This window comes from Mustela putorius, unplaced genomic scaffold (assembly GCF_011764305.1).
Source record: "Mustela putorius furo isolate JIRA1106 unplaced genomic scaffold, ASM1176430v1.1 tig00000450_pilon_pilon_pilon, whole genome shotgun sequence".
NCBI lineage: Eukaryota > Metazoa > Chordata > Mammalia > Carnivora > Mustelidae > Mustela > Mustela putorius.
In genome coordinates, this window is record NW_025421385.1 from 21,862,324 (window position 1) to 21,875,924 (window position 13,601).

At 38.1% G+C, this 13,601-nt stretch overlaps 1 protein-coding gene and 1 pseudogene across 1 annotated transcript in view; one reads left to right on the plus strand and one right to left on the minus strand.

Annotated features, from left to right (window-relative positions):
- CDC40 (cell division cycle 40) overlaps positions 1-13,601 on the minus strand; it is a 49,610-nt gene that overhangs the window by 25,031 nt on the left and 10,978 nt on the right. Inside the window, exons 2-3 of the mRNA XM_013056703.2 lie at positions 13,459-13,545; positions 6,580-6,709 (exon numbers count right to left, since the gene is read on the minus strand). Coding sequence (XP_012912157.1) covers positions 6,580-6,709; positions 13,459-13,545 — 217 coding nt within the window. The remainder of the gene's footprint in view (positions 1-6,579; positions 6,710-13,458; positions 13,546-13,601) is intronic.
- LOC106005886 lies at positions 1,173-2,920 on the plus strand (annotated as a pseudogene).

Below are 13,601 nucleotides of genomic sequence, written 5' to 3' on the forward strand. Positions count from 1 at the left end.
CTTGGGAGAGATTTATGTCTATACAGATGACACTGTGTTATTTTTGTTTGGAGGGATGGATTGGGAGACAGAGAGGAAAGGGAGATCCCTGGCACTTCCTGTGATACCTACAGAAGCACCAATCCCCAGCTCATCTGGCCACAGCCTTGTTTCTGAGCACAGGAATTCATGCTCTCTTCCTTCTCCCCATCATCTACAGTAAAATAAATCTTTACTGCCAGTATCACCATGACTACTGCTACTGCCTCCCACCTCAGGTAGTTAAGGGACAGCAATATTTTCCCTTCACAAATGAGAGAAGTTAAATATTTAGCTATATGCCCTACTAGAAGTCAGCTAGACACAGAAGAAGACACAATTCTAACACTACAGAATTTTAGTCCAATTAGTTTTCTAATATCCTATGTTTCAAGAAAGTGACTATGTCTGCATTTTAGTTCTGAGGTAGCTCATCTATCTTGCTGAAGTTTATTTTCCTTACTATATTTTTAATATAGTTAATACCTACTTTCTTCCTTTGTAGTCTTATTTGAAATGGCTCTATTTCTTAAAATTTTTTATTTCAATTCAATTCAATTTTATTTAAATTCAATTCAATTCAAAGTACGCCAACAGAGTGTATTATTAGTTTCAGAGGTAGAATTCAGGTGATTCATCAGTTGCATCTACCGCCCAGCGCTCATTCCATCGTGTGCCCTCCTTAATGCCCATCCCCCAGTTACCCCATCCCCCACCCACCTCCCCATCCCAGCAACTCTCAGTTTGTTTCCTCAAGTTAAGAGTGTCCAATAATACCACTTTTATTATTAGATCTGAGAAAAACAATCCGCAAAGAATGGTCACAAATACAGGGAAAAACCTTCAACCTCACTAGTGGTCCAAATGAAACAAATTAAAGAGATTAAATATTACATATTTTTGTTATCATACAAATAAAGGAAAAACGATCAACCAGATCTTGGGTAAAGAGAAAGAGGGCTTGCGCAGGACTTGCACATGGTGGTGGCCATGTAAGGTGGGAGAATTCTTTTGACAAGATGTAACAAAACCTTCAAAAACATTTATATTCAGTTAACATGCAGGAAACCGTAACACCACCACTTGGACCATGTTTGCTGGCTCCTGCCAGCATTCCAACCCTTGCCTCTGGTGCACAAGAAAGATCCAGAACCATGACCGACTCCAAGTATTTCACAATTGATAAACATGGAGAAATCTTTGAATTTGAAGGCTGAACTCAACAATGAAAAGAGGAAGGGGGCTGTGAAGAAAGTGACTGCTACCGTGGCTGTGGGGAAGGATGTCAGCTCTCTCTTTCCAGATGGAAACTGACAACTGGAATTAAAGAAGCTTGGGTATCTCTGTTTGATGAACTATGCCATGAGTCAGCCAGACATGGCCATCATGGCTATCAACGGCTTTGTGAAGGACCGTGAAGATCCCAGTCCTCTCATTTGGGCCTTGGCCATCAGGACTGTGGGAGTGCATCTGGGTGGACAAGGTAACGGATGATCTCTGTGAACCCCTCTGCAAACGCTTGGTGGAGGAGGAAGCTATCCCTGTGTGTGGAAAACAGCAGCACTCTGTGTGGCAAAGCTCCATGATATCAATGCCCAAATGGCGGAAGATCATTTCGAGATTCTCTGTGGGATCTCAGAGCAGATTCAAACCCAACTGGCTAATGCTGTAGGAGCATGCTCTAAAATCAGCGAATCTTGCCCAAACAGCAACCTACTTAATCTGAACCAAAGAACATTAATCAGCTGCTGACAGCCCTGAATGAGTGGGCTGGATGGGCTCAGATTTTCATCTTGGACCTTCTGTCTCATTACAACCCTAAAGATGAGCGCCAGGCTCAGAGCACCTGTGAGCCTGTAACTCACTAGCGGTTTCTTGCCAACTGAACCGCGGAGCTTTCAGCAGTAAGAGTCCTAGTGAAGTTTCTAGAGTTGTTATTCAAGGACTGGGAATACTGCAATATGCTGCTGAAGGAACTGCCCCTGTGCTTGTCACTGTGCTGCCCAGGGAGCCGGAGGTATAGTATGTTACCCTGAAGAGTATCAGTGTAATTTTCCAGAAAGGCCCCAAATCTTGAAGCAGAAAATCGAAGTCTTCTTTGTGAACCACAGTGATCCCATCTATTCTAAACTAGAGCAGTTGGACATTGTGATTCGTTTGGTGTTCCGAGCCAACACCGCTCAGGTTCTGGCAGAATTAGAGGAATACACCACAGAGGTGGATGCTGGCTTTGCTTGTGAAGCTGTGCAGGCCACTGGCCGGTGAGCCATCAAAGTGAGCTATCTGCAGGGTGCCGTGTGTGCACGCTGTTTGAGCTCCTCCAGACCAGAGGAAATTATGTGATCCAAGAGGTAACTGTTGTTATCAGGGAGAGCTTTCACAAATATGCATCAAGTAGGAAAGCACCATGTCACTCGGTCTGAGAACTTAGACTCGCTGGATGCACCAGACGCTCGAGCAGCTATGATCTGGACTGGGGGAGAACATGCGGAGAGAACGGACAGTGCTTCAAGTCACTGGAGAGCTTTCTGGAGGGTTTTCCCGACGAAAGCCCAGGTGTAGCTCATTCTTCTTACTGCCTTTGTGAAACTGTTTCTCAAGAAACCATGAGAAACACAGGAGCTGCCATAGTGAGTCTTGAGTTTGGCAACACAGGATTCTGCTAATTCTGACTTTCGAGGCTGGGGCTGGATTTATTGGTTCCTTTTCTCAACAGACCCTGTCACAGCCAGAGAAGCAATCTTGTTTGAGAAGCCACTGGTGTCTGAGGAGGCAGATCTTAGTAAGATCAACTCTGCTGGAGGGACTAATCTGCCACATGGGTTCTTTGGCCTCCATGTACCATAGCCACCCAATACTTTTATAGAAGGGAGTCATGCAATCCAACACAAACACTCGCCAGTACAACATGGGAGCACTGATACAGGTGACAGCCCTTCCCACACCACCACTGCCACCAACCTAAAACAGGCTCAGGTTAGCCGCTCCCAAGGTGACCTTCTAGGAGACCTTTTAAACCATGACCTTGGCCCCCAGTCAATGTGCTACTGGCGTCCTCCATTCAGATGGGAGCAGTGGGTCTCTTGGGAGGAGGACTAGATGGTCTGGTGAGACAATCCTTTGTCCCTTCATCAGTGCCTGCAAACTTTGCTCCTTTACCTACTCCTACTGTGGTCAGCAGTGGTCTGAATGACCTGCCTGAACTCTCTATGGGGATAGGCATGGCACCTGGTGAATGTCTGGCTGCCTGTAGTAAAAGCTAAAGGCCTGGAGATCTCTGGAACATTAAGTCACTGCAAATGGCACATCTATATGGAAATGAACTTCACCAACAAAGCTCTCTAGCACATGACAGACTCTGCAGTCCAGTTTAACAAGAATAGCTTTGGGGTCACCCCAAGCACTCCTTTGACCCTCCATGCATCAGTGATGCCAAACCACAGCATTGATGTCTCCCTGATTCTCAACACCTTGGGCCCAGCCATGAATATGGAACCTATGAATAAACTGCAGATAGCTGTGAAAAGTAATACTGATGTCTTCTCATCCCACTCAATGTACTTTCTGTAGAAGATGGCAAAATGCAGCACCAGGTCTTCCTTGCAACGTGGAAGGATATTCCCGAAGAAAATGAGCTTCAGTTTCAGATTAAGAAATGTCATTTAAATGCTGACACTGTTTCTCAACAAATTGCAAAACAACAGTGTTTATAACTATTGCCAAGAGGAATGTGGAAGGGCAGGACATGCTGTACCAATCCCTGAAGCTCACTAATGGCATTTGGATTTTGGCTGAGCTATACAGACAGCCAGGAAGCCCAAATTATATGCTGTCACTAAGTGTAGAGCTCCTGAAGTCTCTCAGTACATCTATCAGGCCTACGACAGCATTTCTGAAAAATGAACAGACCGGTCTGGTGCCCTCTGGCCCCCCTGTGATTGGTACAAACCAAAAACTCTTATCTGAAAATACTAAGAAATTGTATTACTGCGTAAAATTTGAACCCCCAAAACACTGAGGCCACCCACCAAGGCAGTGACCAGTCTAACCTGTGCTAACACTAAGGCACAATCTGTTGGATAGTTTTAGCTTTCATTTTTTAAGTCTTTAACTCACTAAATAGTTCAATCTGTGTTTTAGCCCACCACTCCCTAATGGGAGAGGCAAAAACAACTGGCTATTTAAAACAAAAAACAAAACAGGCCTATTTTTGAAACCAGGTCTAAAGCCAACTGAGTAGTTTTTTCTTTTTTTCTTTTATATTTATTTGACCCACAGAGTGAGTGAGCATATGCAGGTGGGGTAGCAGACAGGAGAGGGAGAAGCAGGCTTCCTGCTGAGCAAGGAGCCTAATGCCAGGCTCTATACCAGGATCCTGGGATCATGACCTGAGCCCAAGGCAATCCCTTAACCAACTAAGCCACCCAGGAGCCCCAAACTGAGTAGTTTTAAATGCTTATTCTTACTATAGGATAATTTAAGAAAGAAAATAGATATCAGATAAACTTAAGCCTTTTCTTTTCTGTTTTGTTTTAAAGTAGTCATAGCTCTCTAAATTATTGCTTAAGTCCTTTACAAGCAAAGTCTTTAAAAGTCTGTTTCATTATAGACTAATATAACAAACTCATGATTCAATAAAGTTGATTTTTGTGTGCCTCATATATACTTGATATTTACATGTGATCCCTCTCCAAGTTACTCTGTACTATAATCATTCTATACTGAAAAATTTGTCTTACCTTTTTATTGGTGTTCTATTATAAGCATTTTCTAGTGTTAATATGTAATCTCAGTTCGTCATTTTTAAGCACTATGTCGTGACTGTACCATAATTTACATAATTATTCTTATGTTGGAAAGTTACTTTTTTTCTAATTTTTAGAGAATAATGTAAACTGATTCACTGTAAAGTAGTTTAAAGTTTTAGTACAGATAGTCTTAGTGATTTATCACAATATAGTCTTGGAAATTGGTTGTAAAGATTGTCATATTTCATTGATCATATTTCACCATGACAAAGTTATAATTGACAGTGTGCCAAAAGCTAAGACTATATACCTCTGAAATCACCTAGAAGGGTTGGACACTTCCAGTCCAAAAAATGGTTATCCTGCATTGTACGCATCACAATGCGTTATAAAGACCATCTTCTTTTAAAGGAGATTCCCAATCTTGTGTGCATGTTAACTTTCTTAAATTTTACCACTGATAGGATATGATTATTCTACACAATGAATCTGTAGCCATTCTATTTCCTGATGTCCTTTAGTGAACAAAAGAAAACATTTCAGAGATAAGATCTGAGAATAAATAAAGAATAAAGTCCATCACTAAATAACACGATAAAAAGAGTGTGCCAAAAAAACAAATAATCTGATGAAAAATGGGCAGAAGACATGAACAGACGTTTCTCCAAAGACGACATCCAGATGGCCAACAGACACATGGAGACATGCCTGACATCACTAATCAACAGGGAAATGCAAATCAAAACCACAATGAGTATCACGTCACACCTGTCAGAATGGCTAAAATCAAAAACACAAGAAACAACTGGGGTTGGCAAGGATCCAGAAAAAAAGGAACCATTATGCACCACTGGTGGGAATATAAACTGGTGCAGCGCCTATGGAAAACAGTAGGGAGGTTCCTCAAAAAGTTAAAAATAGAATTACCATAGGATCCAGTAATTCTACTACTATTTACCCAAAGAATATGAAAACAGTAATTCAAAAAGATATATGTAACCCTATGTTTATTGCAGCATTATTTACAATAGGCAAGTTACGGAAGCTGGCCAAGGTCCATTGGCGGATAATGGATAAAGAAGATGTAATACATATGCACTGGACTATTACTCAGCCATAAAAGACAATGAAATCTTCCTATATGCAGCAACGTGGATGGATCTAGGGGGTATAAAGTCAAGTGAAATAGGCCAGTCAGAGAAAGACAAATACCATATGATTTCACTCATATGCAGAATTTAAGAAATAAATGACCAAAGAAGAGACAAAGCAAAAAACAGACTCTCAACTAGAGGAAACAAACTGGTGGTTACCAGGAGGGAGGGAGGTGGGGGAATGGGAGAGATAGGTGAAGGGCATTAAGAGTACACTTATCATGATGAGCACTGAGTAATGTACAGAACTGTTGAATCACTATACTGTATATACTATACTGCAAATTAATATAACGTTGCATGTTCACCATACTGGAATTAAAAATAAAAGTAACCTCTTAACACTATCTGGTCATTTACCAACTTCAACAGCAATCTGCATATGATGGGCATTCAATAACAAGTGTTCATTATCAAGTACAACAGAGAATATTCTGTTTTTAAGGCCATAGAATATTTCTAGTACTCAGAAATAACAGCATATTTAGAATGATAGCTAAAAACATGAGTTCATCTTCCCATTTGTATAAATATAGATGCATTTAAGGAAATACACTACCTTAAAAGGAAACTGGATTAGTAAATTTAAAAAGAAGATAAAACAGATTATTCACACAAAAGTGTGTCAAACTGGAAACTGTAAATCTTAATCACCTTACCGTATGTGGCAAACGTTCTTCTTTGCTGTTCAAACATAAAGTCATTGATATGAGCTGGTTCAGCATATCCAGAAAGCATATTCCTAGGGGCAGCCATTTGCTGTGTCCTAAAGGGATTTTCTGGTCCAAACTGCAATGTTATAAGAAAAAAAATAAACTTAAGTTCTGATATATAAAGCTAAAATTACTAGAATTATTCTACAATATATTATCAACTCTAAATCATTAGGGGCTATTGGGGGATATACTGGGTTCCTATTGAGGAACATGTTCCCCACACATGGTTCGGTGCAGCGGGGCAATGAGTGATTAGCACTGTTTGTCAGCCCCTAGGTCAGAAAGAGAGGAATCCAGCTCTCCTAAGTCTATGGGGGTGGGGGTGGGGGCTATTTAAATTTAAATTAAGTAAATTAAATTAAGTAAAAATTCAGTTCCTCAGTCACACTAGCCAAACTAAGACTTCAAGAGTCACATGTGGTTATTGGCTAATACATTTCCACCATTGCAGGAAGTTCTATTTGACAGTGCTGCTCTTGATAATTGAAAGTAACTGTATTTTTATCTAAATCCTGAATTGGGATTTTTTTGTGGCGACTTTTTTTTTTTTTTTTTTAATTTGTAAAGATGATTTTTGGTGACTTTATTTCAATAATGGCACCATGATGTAATTTTAAAAGATACATGTTTCTTCTCCACTAGATTATGAGTTCCTCAAAAGTAGAGACTTAAAATCTTCAATATTTACCATAATGCCTGGCATATAGAAAGCACTAATGAAGTAAAGATTACTCAGAATCCCACTGGGGGCAGAGTATAGGAAATAGAAAATAAAAGTAAAATGCTTGAAAAAGTCCCCAGAAAAGACATTATAAATGAAAATAAAATTTCTCTACTGTGAAAAGCCACACTAACAAGTCTTATATAAATTAGTACATTATTCTCTGTTTGGTTTATAAATGCTTCCACAACAGTTTCTAAATGTTATTTACTTTGATCTATAAAAGATCTATAAAAAGCCTATAAAAAACACACAAAACTGACTTCCAGTTTTTTAAAAAATCCTGGAAAGTTAAAGCGGTATTCTCCTTTTCATGTTAGAAATGAAGGAAAAAAACTAAAGATGATGTATTTTATCTGTCCTCATGTCAGGAGTTTTAGTCTTAATTGGTAGAACCAGGTTAGAAGAAACCCTAGTCTAGGATTCCACTGCATTGTAACATTCTTTAAATGTCAATCATAGTAGCTTTTTAAAAAATTGGGTAAAAAAGTACCAGATTATATCAAGCACTATTAACTTAAAAATATTTATTTAATGGTAATGGAAAAATCCCACTTTGTATTTTTTTTTTAAGATTTTATTTATTTATTTGAGAGAGAGGGAGAGAGAGGGAAAAGTGCAAAGGGAGAGTGAGAGGGAGAAGCAGACTCCCAGCTGAGCGGAGCGCCTGACATGGGACTCAATCCCAGGACCCTGAGATCATAACCTGAGCCACAGGCAGATGCTTAACAGACTAAGCCACCCAGGCATCCCTGTATTTTCTTTTTAAATGAAGAATAAAGTGAACTTCCCACTTTGGAAATTGTGGAATTAGACAAGGTATTTTTATTTGAGCTCTGTAGGTATATTGTCATGATGAAGTATTTCGAAGTTAGAACATCTTTAGTCACTACCATTAGAAACCATCTTTCCTATGATTCATTTCAAAGAGCCATAAATATAACTTATTGATCCTCTCTTAAGCAGAACGCTGCCTTCTCCAGATACCAACATTATATTATGCACAAAAATCTGAAATTAATTGTTACATGTGCCTTATGGTTTTTTGCTTCAGAAGAAAATAAATTACTATAATACTTTTATATTGACAGCTTCGACTTCTATATTTAAAATGATTCAATTTAAAAATATCCAATTTTCATTAACTTTCATTACTATTTATTCTGAATTATAAACTTTCACTACTATTTATTCTGAATTATAATAAAGGACAGTGCTAAGACTTCATAGCCCACATTAGTCCCTCCTTGTTGCTGGGCGGAAATGTAGGGGAGAAAAACACTTAAACTGCTGAATGCTGGCAATTACAGTCACTTCTTCAGTCATGAAATTTATTACAAATTTATTACATTTTACAGATATTTAAGCTGTGACAACAAAAAGATCTTCTAATGGGAAGCTGGGTTGGGGGAGGATCTCCGTACTTTTGGCTCACCTTAACTGCCTGGTTACCAGCAGCTATTGGAACTGATCTCAGAGACATTAAATAAACGCCAACAAAGAAAGGGAGAGAATGTTACTCAGCAGAACTCAGCTCTTCCGAATTACTTAAAAATTATGTGTCCCAGATGTTCCTGGTCTCTGTGAATATGCACTTTTTAAAATTCTGGGTTAACCATTAAAAAACAAAACAAAGCATAGGAGTGCCTAGCTGACTCAGTAAATCATGCGACATTTGATCTTAGGGTTGTAAGTCTGAGCCCCATTTTGGGTGCAGAGATTACATAAAAATAAATCTTAAAAAAAAATAAAAACAAAGCCTATAAAAAACACACAAAGCTGACTTTCAGTTTTTTTAAACTGCTGGTAATTAACTAAGTTTAAAGTAAATTTGCATTCAAGGGATTTTAAAAATACATATTTAAGTTAATTAGGTATGAGTATTTAACAGTTTTTAGTTAAGACCATACTGAAATACACCACAGTCAATTATAATCTTAATCTCCCATATAAAATATACGTATTTAAGTTTCATAATTCAGACTCAGGATATTCCTGAGTCTGAATGAGTATGTTTACATCTTTCACCTGAGTGAAGTAGTGATTTATTTATAAAGTAGGAGGAAAGCATTTTATTTATTTGACAGAAAGAGAGAGACAGTGAGAGAGGAAACAAAAGCAGGGGGAGTGGGAGAGGGAGAAGCAGGCTTCCTGTGGAGCCTGTGCTCAATCCTAGCACCCTAGGATCATGACCTGAGCCAAAGGCAGATGCTTAAGTGATTTAAGCGTCCAGAGAAAAGCATTTTTTTAAAAAACTCACTTATTTGTGTATTTGAGAGAGAGTGAGGGCATGCGTGTGTGGGGAGAAGGGCAAAGGGAGAGAATCCCAAGCAGATCCCCCACGGTTCCTGGAGCCCCACACAGATCCCACGGCCGCTGACATCACGACCCATGCTGAAACCAAGAGTCCAAGGCTCAACCGACTGAGCCACCCAGGGACCCTGAGGAAAGCATTTTTAATTTGTTAAGACACTGGTAGATAAATCTAAGAAACCTGTGTATTGTAAAGCTGTGGCTCTCAAAAGTCTTCAGAAGGTAGAATGCTTGAGGGTCAGTGTCTTAGTAGTAAAACATTAGAGGAATTAAGAAAACTTACACTGGTAAAAACTGACTGTATGAAATCATAATAATAAGTTTACATATAGAATGCCCCCCCCAAGTTACTGAACTAATAGTCATATAATACTTAGATTGCTGGTAAGTTTTTCATTAATATTTATTGTAGTCATCAATGTTTAAATACTTATAAACAGACTTTAAGGTAAGAAGGGCCTTTTGATAACTTAATTATTTTCCACAAATTTGGAAAAGATCACCACCATTCAATTTAATTGGCAGAACACCTTGATCTTTTAAGACATAAGAGCACAGTTTAAATATTATTAATATAAGAATATTTTATTAGTGTGGGTTTTATGACCTTGGGCCTCAGTTTCCTCATCTACAAAATAAAAGAACTGAACTATCTGATTTCTAAAGTTCACTCTAACATTAGTATTTACAACAGCCCTCTGGCCAAAAAAAAAAAAAAATCTTTGGCCAGATTTTTAACAAAAAATAAGATTTTTTTCTTTCAATTTTGGTATTTTTTTCCATTCCTAAAAGTACTATTATTTTAAATCTGAAAATCTCCCCGAGGCTTATGGGTTTTATATGAGTCTACAAAAGCTGGCAAATACACATTTCTCTAAGTAAATCCAAAAAGGATGGAGTGAAAGGAAGAAAAGCAGTGGACTAAAACAATGGCTAGTATCCTTCAAGTTCTGTCTGTAATTTGAGAAAGCTTATCTGGATACTAAGTTAGACCATTTTGGAAAAGTCCTTGGTTGGGAGGGAAAAACATATTTTATAAAATGAAATAGTCAATTCAGTTAATTTACTGAACTGGCAAAGTCAAAGTACGTGCATAGCAGTGTGACATGTAAACCCCGTAACAGTCTGCAAACTGCTCTTCCAGACACAGAGCAATCGTTAGGAGTGACATGAACTCACATTCTCAAATATGTTACTGAGACATGGTTTCCTCGAAACAAAACAGGTATTAGAATACTTATTGCACAGGATTATTGTGAAGACTAAAAGAGATAAGGTACACAAATACATAAATTCCTCCGTATGCTACCTGGTATACAGTAATAAATGACAGTTTCATTTTATTAGTTTCTGTTCCTGTTCTTTTCCACCATGCAAACCCTTAATCAAATTAGCCTTCCTACAAATTCAGCTCTGATTATGCCACTCTTTAATAAGAATTTTAAAAATCTATTTATCACCTATTTTTTTAAAAAGATTTTATTTATTTATTTGACAGAGAGTGTGATCACAAGTAGGCAGAGAGGCAGGCCGAGGGAGAGGGGGAAGCAGGCTCCCTGCTGAGCAGAGCCGGATGTGGGGACCCTGGGATCATGACCAGAGCCTAAGGCAGAGGCTTTAACCCACTGAACTACCCAGGTGCCCCAATATTCCTTATTTTAAATAGTTCTTCCTCTGTGCAACTTTTTCTTATCTTCACAATCAGATACAATCTCTCCCTTAACTTGAATACCACTTCAGGCATATACAAAACAGTCTGCTCTCTATCTTTTTTTAAAAACAACACTGAACGTATCATCTCTGGTAAACAGTAGCTTGAGGAGAAGGACTGTATCTTTTTTCCAACAATGGATTCTCAACATATGGGAACGTAAATTTCATCAAGCAAAGTTCCTGCTAACACCTTTCCACACTTTGTCAAATTATACAGATCCTAGTCATAAAATTCAAAGGTAGTAAGCTCATTTAGCAACCAGGAAAAATAGTAATGTTTTTCTCATTTGACCACCTCATCTTTCTTTTCTTAAACTGATGACAAGCATTAGTGTTCTAACATAAATTAATTTATATTTTGAATGCGAGGCTCCCTAACATGAGAAAAAAAACTCAGAATACTAAAAGGATTGGTAATCTCACAAAGAGGATGATAGGCCTAATGCCACACCAGTATCACCAAAAAAATCTTAAATCTCCTAAATTTCAAAAACTCTAGTCACACAGCAATATATTGGTTATGCAAAAGTCTAAAAATGGAAGAGAAAGAGACTTCATATAAAATGCACTGACATGAGAATGTCACACACCACACTACTTCCAAATTTTCTTTTTCTGCATTTAGTGGCCCTATTTTATGTAGGCACTTTTCATTTGAAAAATCACGAAGCATATATGTAATATACAACCTTTCGTCACTGTGCCAGCTAAAATGGTACCAAGGGTTATGAAACAGTCCATAGGTTCAGCAGGCTAGAAGGATTTAAGAAAAATAAAATAAGATTTAAAATGTGCTGCAGTACGAGAAAGAGATCTCTGCTTACTAGACACCCTGGGAACTGCCGGAGCCCTGTCTAAATACTACCACTGACATCGTTGGCCATATTCTAAGTAACTACAGAAACCTGAGCAGGCAAATTATACAGAACAGCTTTATGACTCTGCTTTATCAAAAAAAAAAAAAAAAAAAAAAAAAAAGGACAAGTGACTACAAGCCAGAAAACCAAAAAATTAAAAAGTACCTCTTTATCCAGTTGCAATAACATATGACCCCATACCCCATTTTTAAAGTATTTCTTAAAGACCCTACTACTGAAGGCCTATTTTGTTTTATAATGACCATTTTTTGGCATCTCTATTTCTCAATCAGGCCTTCTTTCCTTTATAAAAATGAAATAGCTAGGAATTTATTTTTTTACACTAAGACTTTCCTAAATGGACAATTTTCACTGTTTTTTGGCCTTTCTTCCTTCCTCATTTTCTTTATGCTTCCATCACCATTTATCACCATCATTTTCACCATCACCACCATCTTCATCATCACCACCATCATTATCATCACCATCATTAAGATATCTTACCCAGAGCAGGCAATACACACTGTGACCACTACCGAGCAGCAAACACGTTAGCATGGCATTTCTTCCCAGCATTTAGCACAGGACCATTTGTAACCAGATGTTTCACAACACACTACGCACTGATGATGCTAATAATAAATTCTTTTTCCCTTATGGGCAATTTGTAATACTCCCTAAACAAAACTGAGGAAGATGTTAACTACATTCTTGTCTAAGAATCAGATATTTTAAAATTTCTTTTTTCGAAAGGCACTGTTCCATTCTGTCAGATGTTGTATGTTGGTAGATGAACAGTAGTGGATTTTTAAAAGTACATTTTCTTGGGGTGCCTGGGTGGCTCAGTGGGTTAAGCCTCTGCCTTCCACTTGGGTCATGATCTCAGGGTCCTGGGATCAAGCCCTGAATCGGGCTCTCTGCTCAGCAGGGAGCCTGCTTCCCCCTCTCTCTCTGCCTGCCTCTCTGCTTACTTGTGATCTCTCTCTCTGTCAAATAAATAAATAAATAAATAAAATCTTTTTTTTTAAAAGTACATTTTTCTTTTCCTTTTATTTAAAAATTGAGATATAACTGGCATATAATAGGACATATTTTTTCAAAATTTAAATAGCATACTCTCTTGAGAAAACTCTGAAAAATTCACCAACTGTTTATCTACTTATGTATAATTCAAATGCTTTAGCAAAAGGCCGAATCTTGAATAGAATGTCTTCTTACCTCAGGAGCAAACATGGTCTCATAGGTAGGATTATACTGAACTTCTTTGACAGCAGGGTCAAGGTGAACTCCAGTCTCCAAATCTTCCTAAAAGAAAACCAAACGAACATTAAAGATCTGACAAGTAATCATTTTATTCGGGA